Below are 12,214 nucleotides of genomic sequence, written 5' to 3' on the forward strand. Positions count from 1 at the left end.
AGAGCTTGGTTTTTTCTCACCACGCCAGTGGGGCATGATCAGGGATGCATGCACTGTCCTGTCACCGTTTGAGGAGGCCACAAGGATGGTGAGCAGTGACAGTGCATGCATCAGTGACACTATACCTCTTGTCCACCTCTTGGAGCATACGCTGCGTGGAATAATGGACAGGGCACTTGAGGCAGAACAGAGGCAGGAAGAGGAGGACTTCCTTGCCTCTCAAGGCCCCCTTTATCCAGACAGTGTTCCTGCTGTGCCACCCATCACACAGGAAGAGGGTGAGGAGGAGGAAGAGGAGGAGGAGGATGATTGTGTCAGCATGGAGGTGGAGGCTGGCACTCAGCATCAGCAGCAGCAGTCTTATAGGGATGATTTACAGTCCCAAGAAACACGTGGACTTGTACGTGGCTGGGAGGAGGTAGCTGCGGATCATGTTGTCCTTAGTGACCCAGAGGACTCCGGACCGAATGCCTCAGCTAACCTACGCTGCATGGCCTCCCTGATCCTGCAAAGCCTGCGGAAGGATCCTCGTATTCTTCGGATCAAGGAGAGGGACCATTACTGGCTGGCCACTCTCCTTGATCCACGGTACAAGGGTAAGGTTGCCGACCTTATCTTGCCATCGCAGAGGGAGCAGAGGATGAGACATCTCCGGGAGGCCTTGCAGAAAGCTCTGTGCAACGCGTTCCCAGAGACTGGGAGGTCACAAACTCCTGGTCCTGGACAACGTGTCGCTGAGGCATCAGCCAGAAGGAGCGGTGGAGAAGGTGGCCGTCTGACTGATGCTTTCAGACAATTTTTTAGTCCGCAGCCCCAAGGTATGATTGGTTCCAGCACCCATCGCCAGCGTCTAATTTACATGGTGCAGGAATACCTAGGGGCAAGGTCAGACTTGGACACCTTTCCCACTGAAAATCCTCTGGCTTACTGGGTCTTGAGGATGGATCACTGGCCAGAGCTTGCACAGTATGCAATTAAGCTACTGGCCTGTCCTGCATCCAGCGTTCTTTCGGAACGCACCTTCAGTGCTGCTGGTGGCTTTGTTACCGATCACAGGGTGCGCCTGTCCACCGAATCAGTTGATCGACTGACCTTCATCAAGATGAATCAGTCTTGGATCACCCACAGCTACCAAGCACCTGAAGCTGATGTAACCGAATAATTTTTTTTGAAATACCACATCCCTTCAAGACTGCCTATGCTGATGCTGAGTGACTGTCCTGTTATGTTGATTGTCTATCCTCTTCCTCCTCCGCTGATATGTTGGAAGAACATTTTTGGTTCTGGGTGATGCCAGCAGCCCAATTTTTCTGCCCCTGTTTAACAGGGGCGTTTAAGTACAATTTTTGATGCAATGCTTTGCAGCAGGGCTAATTCCTGCAAAAAAACTAGAGTGTATGGCAGAGGTTGCAGTGTGATGGCACCAGTGCCTAAGGCCCAATTTTTCTGCCCCTGTTTAACAGGGGCATTTAAGTACAATTTTTGATGCAATGCTTTGCAGCAGGGCTAATTCCTGCAAAAAAACTAGAGTGTATGGCAGAGGTTGCAGTGTGATGGCACCAGTGCCTAAGGCCCAATTTTTCTGCCCCTGTTTAACAGGGGCGTTTAAGTACAATTTTTGATGCAATGCTTTGCAGCAGGGCTAATTCCTGCAAAAAAACTAGAGTGTATGGCAGAGGTTGCAGTGTGATGGCACCAGTGCCTAAGGCCCAATTTTTCTGCCCCTGTTTAACAGGGGCGTTTAAGTACAATTTTTGATGCAATGCTTTGCAGCAGGGCTAATTCCTGCAATAAAACTAGAGTGTATGGCAGAGGTTGCAGTGTGATGGCACCAGTGCCTAAGGCCCAATTTTTCTGCCCCTGTTTAACAGGGGCGTTTAAGTACAATTTTTGATGCAATGCTTTGCAGCAGGGCTAATTCCTGCAAAAAAAACTAGAGTGTATGGCAGAGGTTGCAGTGTGATGGCACCAGTGCCTAAGGCCCAATTTTTCTGCCCCTGTTTAACAGGGGCGTTTAAGTACAATTTTTGATGCAATGCTTTGCAGCAGGGCTAATTCCTGCAATAAAACTATAGTGTATGGCAGAGGTTGCAGTGTGATGGCACCAGTGCCTAAGGCCCAATTTTTCTGCCCCTGTTTAACAGGGACATGTAATTACAATTCTTGATATAATATTTCACAGGAGGGCCCCTTCCTGTGCCCACCCAGAGTAACTGTGAGGACTTATAGTGTTGTGGCACCAGCACCACAACCACCAAAGGTCAATTTTTCTACCACTGTTCAACAATGGCATGTAATTACAATTCTTGATATAATCGTTCACAGCAGGGCGCTCCAGCGCCCACCAAGAGTCACTTTGAGGGCTTACAATGTTGTTGCAAAACCAACACCTTGTTCCGCCATTTCTGCAGAGCATATAGGGCAGGCCCCTACTTTCAAACATCCAACTTACAAACATCTCCTACTTGCAAACGGAAGGAGACAACAGCAAGTGAGATGAAAAAAGATGGACGACAAAACAAATTATACAGGGGTGATAACCCTTCCCTATGTTTTCCAAAAAGCTTAAAAATATTTTTTTTGACTGGAGCTACACTTTAAAAATGTACCAGTTGAAAATTACAAACAGATTCAACTTAACACAACAAACCTACACAGTCCCAGTCTTGTTTGCACCGCCTGTATACTGCTGTTCTGAGTATATAGGGCCTGGGGGCCACACGCATTTCCTTTTTTTTAATATGGGTACAGGGTTCCCCTTAATATGCGTACAAGACCCAAATAGGCTGGTAATGGGCAGGGAGGGCTACCCATGCCATTTTTCTGAATGATTTTCAACCATATTGCAGGAACCAGATATAACATTAAAACCGCAAGCAGTTTTAAATGGTGTTATTTCCGCTTAATGTCATTTTGTGCAGGGACTGTTCTAAACACGGGAAACACGTGGCACTTCACAGGCATACTACAGACACCCACCAGGCACCATATTTAAAGGAATATTTCACTTTTTTTTTTTCACTTTAATCGTCATTAAAATCAGTACTCCCACCAAAACGGTAGTTTTTAAAACTTTTTTTTGCAGTGACCCATGTCCCCTGAGGCAGGAGGCAGGTCGCCAAACCCTTTTTAGGACACTATCTTGCATATTAGCCGTTAAAATTAGCACTTTCAAATTCGAACGTTCGAGTCCCATAGACTTCAATGGGGTTCTAACGTTCGTACCGAACGCGGGGGTCGTTCGCAAGTTCTGGTGCGAACCGAACCGGGGGGTGTTCGGCTCATCCCTACTCAGGAATGGCAGAAGGCAGGTGTGAGTGCATCTGAATGCACAGTGAGGCTAAGACTTTTGGGGGGTGGCCTGGTTTCAAGAAGGGCAGCAAAAAAGCCACTTTTCTCCAGGAAAAGCATCAGGGACAGACTGATATTCTGAAAAAGGTACTGTGATTGGACTGCTGAGGACTGCGGTAAGGTCATTTTCTATGATGAATTCCATTTCCAATTGTTTGGGGCATCCATAAAAACCTTGTCCAGGGAGGAAAAGGTGAGCGCTACTATCAGACCTGTGTCATGCCAACAGTAAAGCATCCTGGGACCATTCATGTGTGGGGTTGCTTTTCAGCCAAGGGAGTGAACCTAAGAACACAGCCACGAATAAAGAATGGTACAAAAACATCCTCCAGAGAGCAACTTCTCCCAACCATCCAAGAACAGTTTGATGACAAACAATGTATTTTCCAGCATGATGGAGCACCTTGTCATAAGGCAAACGTGATAACTAAGTGGATTGTGGAATAAACATAAAAATGTTGGGTCCTTGGCCCGGAAACTCCCCAGACCTTAATCCCATTGCGAACTTGTGGTCAATCCTCAAGAGGTAGGTGAACAAAAAAAACTCCACAAATTCTGACAAACTCCAGGCATTGATTATGCAAGGAGGGGCTGCCATCAAGCAGGATGTGGCCCAGAAGTTGACTGCCAGGGCGAATTGCAGAGGTCTTGAAAAGAATTGTCAACACTGCAAATATTGGCTCTGCATAAACTTAATGTAATTGTCAATAAATGCATTTGACACTTATGAAATGCTTGTAATTATACTTAAGTATACTATAGTAACATGACAAAAAGATCTAAAGCCGCGTACACACGTAGCGGTATGTCCAACGTACTTAGTCTGGCGGACTTCCCGCCAGACTGTCCGTCGGACTTTCCGAACGGGCTACTTGCCCACACACGGCGCTTTTTGAGCGGACTAATACGGCGTACTAAGTCCGCCGTACTATCCGCCCTACTTTTGAAATGAACGGACTCGCCCACACACGCAGAGGAAAGTCCGCTCATTTTCACATGGGTTGGTCACATGGGTTGATGTCACATGGGGACTGTGACATCATAAGGGGGCGGGGTCACCATGTGACACCAACCCATGTGACATAAAGCTATGTGACACCGCCCCTTGTCCCTATATAAGTGGCCGCGCAGCGCGTCCCTGGCATTGCGGCCGCAGAGATCGTCGAGTCAACATCTCCTGGAGAAGAAGGAGAAGAAGAAGAAGAACGGAAGGCGGCGGCGACAGAAGACCGGCCACCGCCTGTAAAAGAGCTATAAGAAGGCACGGTGGCCCGGCAGAAGAACCGAAGAGGGGGACAAGACCCCCGAAGTCGGAAGAAGAGGCCGGCGGCGAGGAAGAAATCCGGACTCCTCCGCTAGTAAAAGAGCTACAAGAAGATAGCGGAGGAGTCCGGCGAGAAGACCCCCGAAGACGGAAGACCCCCGGAGCTGTGCAATAAAGTATTTTATCTCGTGTGTTTTGTTTTTTTTGTACTTTTATTTTACAGGTGAATGGGTAGGGGTACATTGTACCCCATACTCATTCACATAGGGTGGGGGGCCGATATCCAGGGGCCCCCTTATTAAAGGGGGCTCCCGGATTCCGATAAGCCCCCCCGCCCGCAGACCCCGACGACCAATGGCCAGGGTTGTCGGGAAGAGGCCCTTGTCCTCATCAACATGGGGACAAGGTGCTTTGGGGTGGGGGGGCCGTGCGGCCCCCCCTTCCCCAAGGCACCCCCGAAATGCGAGTCCGCCGGGAAGATTGGTGTGCAACACGACATTCTAAGTCCGCCGTACTTTCGGGTCAAAAAAGTATGCCGGAGGCTACACACGGGGGGATTGTTTGGCGGACTTGAGTTTGCCGGACTTTTCCACCGGATTGTTTGATCGTGTGTACGCAGCATTAGAACACTGAAGCAGCAGACTTTGTGTCATCCTCAAAACTTTTGGCCACGGCTGTAAGTTAAAAAGCAGAATTTTTTCTTGGATGTGATTTGATGATTGCAGTGAAGATATTGTAGCTTTACCATATTCACTTTGCAAAAAGACTATTCATCTTGCTAAGAGAATCATTTCTATTCCTTTAGAGAATGAAGTCTATATATCTCAGAGTTCTGAAATAATATCTTACAAATATGGTAGACAAATTCAAAGAGCTCTACATGATTATCTTTTCACCCAGGTCTTTCATACATTATAAATTAGATCCATTAAATGTAAACATATTATAGTGAAAAATACTGTCAACTTTTTTTAAAACTTGATAGGAACAGTGTATAGGGCCTGTTTTTGTCACGTTTTATTCTCAATAATTGAAGAATCAGGTTTACCTCCTGTAACGTACACTTTAAATGATTTATCCTTTTGTTCACATTTTCTTGCATACTAGTGGTCAGAGAGCAATAGTTCAGCATTACAATGATCATGTCAGCTTTCTTTGTTTTGCACAGCTTCAGAGATCTGTTTTAAATTATGGCTAAGCACATTTATAGTTTTAAAATGTTTGCTGTGCGGAGGTATGAAGCTAATCTGGTTAGAAGCAGAAACTGCTGAGGAACATAGCAAATGGTGCATATTTATAATACATTGTATTAATACATTAGTATTTCTGAGTAATTTTCACTCAGAGCAAACTGTGGTTATATCACTTTATATTATGATTCCTTTTGGAGCATTTTTAAAAACATACATTTATGCAACACTATTCATTAGAAGCCAGTTTTTAGTAATTTCTGCAGTTTTTGTTATCTAACTGATTTTGCCCCATTTCACCCTCTCATTCACAGTAGAATTTTTTTCAAAGCTCACATGCAACTTTTTTTTTTTTAGCAGAGTCCCCAGTTCAGAAAGAAGAAAAAGCAGCAGAGCAGAAGAAAGGTATACATATAGTCTTACGTGATGTAGTTGACACAAGTGTCACTTGTAAAGTTAATGACAGAGGGGTGGGTCAGAAGGATATTTGCAAAAAAAAATGAAGTTTGGTAGCTGGATTGAGATATATGGATTAATTTAATAAAAAGGAACAAGAGGCAATGATGGTTTGCAATGTGCACTAAACATGTTAACTAATCAGATTTACTGAAAGAATAATTTCAGTTTCTGTGGGTCTATCTACAGTAGTTTCATCACTGAAATTTGAGTTTCTATTTCCTTTATTTTGTGAAATAGCTAAGAATATAAAATCTATTAAAGTGGACCTGTCCGTTAAAATATAGGTCCAGACTTAACTAAACAAGCATGCAGGATGGGAATTCAATTGTTTCAAGTCCAACTAAAGTAGTATATTCAGGATCAGGATGACATTCTTTGTGCCGAAACCTTTTAAAACAAATGATACAATTTTGTTATGGGTCGTTACACCACGGCAAATGGTGTGGAAGGAAGACTTTTTTCTAATGAACTGGCAAATGTTCCTCCACTCCTCTTTTGGAGGTTATGGACAATGAGCAACAAAAAGCAAGTTGAGGACAAAGTACTACAGTTACACATCAAAAACAGCTTGAGACATTCTGTTTCTTAAACTGAATTCTCCCAAAAAATAGGCTAAAGCCGGCAGCAGAACCATCTGGTATTCACTCGGCCTCTAACTTGCTCTAAACTAGGCATAAGGCCTGTCTGCCCTTAACTAGCAGGTACTTGTGCCTACTTCGAAGCATTTCCCACTCTGGGGACTTTTGTGATGCAGTCAATCCTATAAAAAGCACTCCACCTCTCCAAGATGGCCATCCAAGTCTCATGAATACTTTCTGCCTCATTAGACACAGGCTCCTTAAAGATAGTGCCTGGAGTTCATGTCAGAGGATACATACTACATCCTAATGGAGTATGGCAGTGGTGCCTTGAGTGCCAATGTTAACTACCTGCCCATCTATCTACATTTCCCTGGGCTTAAGGAAGGCAGTCTTCTGCATTTACATTACAAAGGCGAAACATTGCCAGATTACAAAAAAATGAATTGTATCATGTACATCATAGAAAATGTGCATATTTACAACACAATCAAAATACTTCTTTTTTTTTTTACATTTCAAGTTTATTAACTCGTATAAAATACAGTCAAAGCTGAACAATCACAGCGTTAAGAAATCAAATTTAAGATATACATATGGTATTCAGTCAGAAACATATCAGAAGCTTAAGGCAATAGAAGATGAATATTTCCTAAGAATAGGATTGTCTAACAGCCGACTGTAAAACTTCAACGTATAACTGTTGATTTCTTCACATAGTGTCATTAACACATTCCAGTATTGTTTTGTTCCCCACTAAGAAAAGGAGTAGATGTGGGAGAATTATATAAGGAAGAGGAAAGAAAAGAGAAGAGAAAGGACCAGAGAGGTGCGAGCATAGGAAAAGGAATAGTGAGTACTATTTTGTGATAGTACCATCCAGTGGCTGCAGCAAGCGGGTGGGAGAACCAATTCAGCCCCTAGAAGGTCCATTGCTGTTTCCAGCAATCAGGTCTTGGTATGTACGCGTGCTTCTAAAAGCGAACCACGGTGTCCACATGGCGTGATATTTATCCACCAAATCATTAGACTGAGCTACCATTTCCTCCATGTCACAAACCTCCCTAATTTGAAAGAGCCATTCCCTGACTGCAGGAACACTCGCCGATTTCCAATAGCATGGTATCAAAGTTTTGGCTGCATTTAATAAACGTCGAGTCAGTGATTTCTTATAACGTCGTAGAGAGAAGGTTGTGACATGGAGCAGACAGCACGCCGCGTCGAGTCTCATGGACGTTTCAGTTATGACCCTGATCAGATCCCTCACTGTATTCCAGAATTGTTGGATGAGAGGGCACGTCCACCATATGTGTAAAAGCGTACCAGTTTCCCTCTGACAGCGCCAACATATTTCCGAGGCTTGAGGGAACCATTTGTGTATTTTCGCTAGCGTGGCGTACCACTGAGTCAGTAACTTATAGGAGGTTTCCTGTGTTCTGGTGCTCAAAGAGCACTTATGTGCCAGAACACAGGCCTTCCCCCATTGCCCATCCGAGAGATCTGTCCCAAGAGCCTCAGACCATTGCTCTCTAAGTAGTCTCTCCAATGGTCCCTCCCCTGTATTCCGCAGCCAGGCGTATGAAAGAGACGTGGTGTTTGGAGTTTGTTTTCCTTCCCAGCACACCCTTTCAATTTCCTTGAGATCTCTCACAAAGAGCCCTCTATGGGTTGGCCTGTTGGTGTAGCTTCGAATTTGAAGATAAGTCCAGTAGGTCAAATGAGGTAAGGAGTTTGCTGCTTTGAAAGTCCTGAAGTCCATCAGCTGTGTGTTATGGAAGCAATGTTTTGTGAGGAGAGGTGTGTGGCGGTTAGAAGACCGGTAGAGGTATACCTCCATCCCCGGTGGGAAATCAGGATTTTGACATAAAGGTGTCAGTGGGCTCAATGCAGAAGAGAGTCTGGAATGAAGGGTCAACTGGTGGAAGATTTTAAGAGTGGTGTGAATTAGGGGGTGTTGTTTTAATGCTTTCGGATATCCAGACTCTGGCACCCAAGGAAGAAATTTCAATGGAATAGGGCTCAACTCATTTTCCAACGCCACCCAATCTTTGACTCCCCCGTGATAATGCCAGTCAATAATTCTTGCCACATGCGTAGCGTGATAATATTGTTTGTAGTCAGGCAGGCCCATCCCTCCCTTGTCTTTGGGTAAGGTCAAAAGAGAGTGTTTTATACGTGGCCTTTTATGCGCCCAAACAAATTGCGTTTGAATGGCCTGTACTTTTTTTAAAAAGGTCGTCGGGACCGTGATCGGAAGAGTTCTGAGCAAGTAGAGTATTTTTGGCAAAATGTTTATTTTGCATATAGCTGCCCTGCCAAACCATGAGAAGTTCCTTGGGTGCCAGTCCTTCAATTCCCGTTCAATGACCTTGAGCAATGGTGTGAAGTTTTTATCAAATACCCGAGAGAGCGTGGGGGTCAGCCACACCCCCAGATACCGGAGTGCCTCGGTCTCCCATCTAAAGGGACTATCGGTCCGAAGCAGCTCCAATAAATGGTTCGGTAGACTGATATTCAGGGCTTCCGACTTGGTTAGGTTAATTTTTAAATTAGATAGGTAGCCATATACCGAAAATTCCTGTAATAAGTTGGGGATGGAAATAAGAGGCTTCGTTAGGAAAAATAGAAGATTGTCCGCATAGGCGGCAATCTTATATTCCTTCTGGGCTATCTGAAACCCTGTCACATCAGGGTTCATTTTCAGTAATCTGATAAAGGGTTTCAGTGAGATAATGAAAAGAATGGGTGATAGGGGACAGCCCTGTCTCGTTCCATTGGAGATGTGGACCATGTCAGGTAAAGATCCATTGATGCGCAGTTTTGCAGAGGGGTTTTTGTATAAAGCTGATATCCATGACATCATTTGTGGGCCCAAGCCAATAAACTTGCAAGTTGCCAGCATAAAATCCCAAGCTACTCTATCGAAGGCCTTCTCCGCGTCAGTAGAGAGGAGAAGGCCCTCGATATTTTGCTCATGGGCCATCTGGATAAGATTAAGTGACTTTGTCACATTGTTTTTGGCCTCCCTCCCCGGCATAAATCCGGCCTGTTCTGGTCCAATTATGGTGTGGAGTAGGGGTTTCAATCTATTCGCCATGATTTTAGCCATAATTTTGACATCTAAGTTCAGGAGTGAAATCGGTCTATAATTGGAGCATAAGGTCGGGTCTTTATTCGGTTTGGGCAGGACAGTAATGTGGGCCTCCAGAAACATTGGAGGTATTTCTCTGGGGGATGAGAAGGAGTTCAATGCTTTTGTTAGTGGTTTTGACAGGGCATCCATAAAGGTCTTGTAGTATATCGCAGTATAGCCATCAGGGCCAGGGCTCTTCCCTGCTTTCAAGTCCTTTATTGCCCTTTGGACCTCAGCTACATCCACGAGTCCTCCAAAAGTTCAGAGTCCTCCATGGATATCCGAGGTAAATTAGATTTAAGTAAGTAGTCCTGTATAGCTTGGGTCCTGGATCCCGTCAAATCGTTGGGTCTGTGCTGGGGCGGCAGATTATAGAGTTTGGTGTAATAAATCTGGAAATGCCTAGCTATCTGTTCATCTGAAACGTCAAGTTTGCCTTCCTGGTTGGTTATTCCCGCTATGCTATTTCGGTAACGAGGTCCTTTCAACGCTCTCGCCAAGAACCTGCCCGATTTGTCCCCGTGTTCATAATAAATTTTCTGTCGAAAAAATAAAAATCTCTTCGACGTGGCGTCTAGAATCTGTTGTAATAGTTTCCTAGCTGCTAAGAGGTCTGATGCCATCTGTGTGGACAAAGATTGCTTGTGCAGGGTCTCGAGCTTCGAGATTTTGTTCGATATGGTGCCTATTTCAGTTTCCCTTTCCCTCTTACGCTGAGAGCCAATTTTCATTAAAACCCCCCTAAGTGTGCATTTGTGGGCCACAATCAAAATACTTAGCATGTATTAGTCCACAGGTTGTTCACTTTGGAAAATGATGATCATCATAGATCCTCCATGTTGGGAAGTAATTTCCTCTTCTGGTGGAGCCCCAACAGCAGCTTATGTTTCTACAACTTGAGTTAGGGCTTCTTCTGGAGGTAGCTATTATTCTAGGGGCACCTCATTCACCTTGGGAATTCTTTCAAATTCTGGGTCAGTAGATTTGTGCTGGAGATGGTAAAGACTTGGCACTGAAAACAAAAAAGGGCTTATGAGGGTTCCAATATGTTCAGTTGTTCTATTTGTTACCTTTCATAGGTAAGATTCCTTAACATATAACAAAAAAGAAAAATAGTTTTAGGAAACATTTTTCCAGGGGAGGAAAAGAAAGTATTCCTAATGCCGCGTACACACGTAGCCGACTATCCGGCGGACTTAGTCCCGCTGGACTGTCTGCCAGAATTTCCGAATGGGATACTTGCCCACACACAGCACTTTTTCAGCGGACTAATACGCGTACTAAGTCCGCCGGACTATCTGCCGTACTATTGAAATGAACGGACTTGCCCACACACGCGGAGGAAAGTCCGCTCATTTTGTGCGCATCTCCAGGTAGCCAGGGCCAGCGAAGGAGACGTCGCTGACCCCGTCACCTGGTATGGACTTAAAGGGGAACCCCTACGCCGAAAAATCGGCGTGGGGGTCCCCCCTAGGTCCACATTAGACACTTATCCGAGCACCCTACCCGGCCAACCAGGAAAGGGGGTGGGGACGAGCGAGAGCCCCCGCCTCCTGAGCCATACCAGGCCCCCCCACCCCAAAGCACCTTGTCCCCATGTTGATGAGGACAAGGGACTCTTCCCAACAACCCTGGCCGCTGGTTGTCGGGATCTGCGGGCGGGGGGCTTATCGGAATCCGGGAGCCCCCTTTAATAAGGGGCCCCCGGATACTGGCCCCCCACCCTATGTGAATGAGTATGGGGTACACTGTACCCCTACCCATTCACCTGTGAAAAAAAGTAAAAAAAAACACAACACACAAGGGTTAAAATAGTTTATTGCACAGCTCCGGGGGTCTTCTGTTCGTCTTCGGGGGTCTTCTCGCCAGACTCCTCCGCTATCTTCTGCTTGCTCTTTTACTAGCGGAGGAGCCCGGCATTCTTCTTCGCCACCCTCTTCTTCCGACTTCGGGGGTCTTGTCTCCCTCTTAGGGGGTCTTGTCACCCTCTTCGGTTCTTCTTGCCGGGCCACCGCATCTTCTGATCTCACAGTCCCAGCATCCTCTGGGACTGTGACATCATAATGGGCGGGGACATCGTCCGGTGATGTCCCTATATAAGTCGCCGCGCGCCGTGTCCCTGCCATTGTGAGCGAAGGCAGTGACGAGGCAACATCTGAAGAGAAGAAGAGAAGAACAGAAGACGGCGACAGCAGCGACAGAAGACCGGGCCACCATCTGTAAAAGAGCTAAAAGAAGG

At 45.6% G+C, this 12,214-nt stretch overlaps 1 protein-coding gene across 50 annotated transcripts in view; it reads left to right on the top strand.

Annotated features, from left to right (window-relative positions):
- The window catches only part of TRDN (triadin), a 1,056,665-nt gene that overhangs the window by 718,506 nt on the left and 325,945 nt on the right, over positions 1–12,214 (top strand). For 48 of the 50 annotated variants that reach the window (XM_077486957.1, XM_077486959.1, XM_077486986.1 and 45 more), the window contains one exon: positions 6,163–6,210. In XM_077486957.1, the coding sequence (XP_077343083.1) occupies positions 6,163–6,210 (48 nt within the window). The remainder of the gene's footprint in view (positions 1–6,162; positions 6,211–12,214) is intronic. The other 2 variants (XM_077486961.1, XM_077486967.1) reach the window with 1 other exon arrangement.

The sequence above is a fragment of the Lithobates pipiens genome, unplaced genomic scaffold, assembly GCF_037356315.1.
Source record: "Lithobates pipiens isolate NorthernLeopardFrog02 unplaced genomic scaffold, aLitPip1_a1.2 Scaffold_18, whole genome shotgun sequence".
Lineage (NCBI taxonomy): Eukaryota > Metazoa > Chordata > Amphibia > Anura > Ranidae > Lithobates > Lithobates pipiens.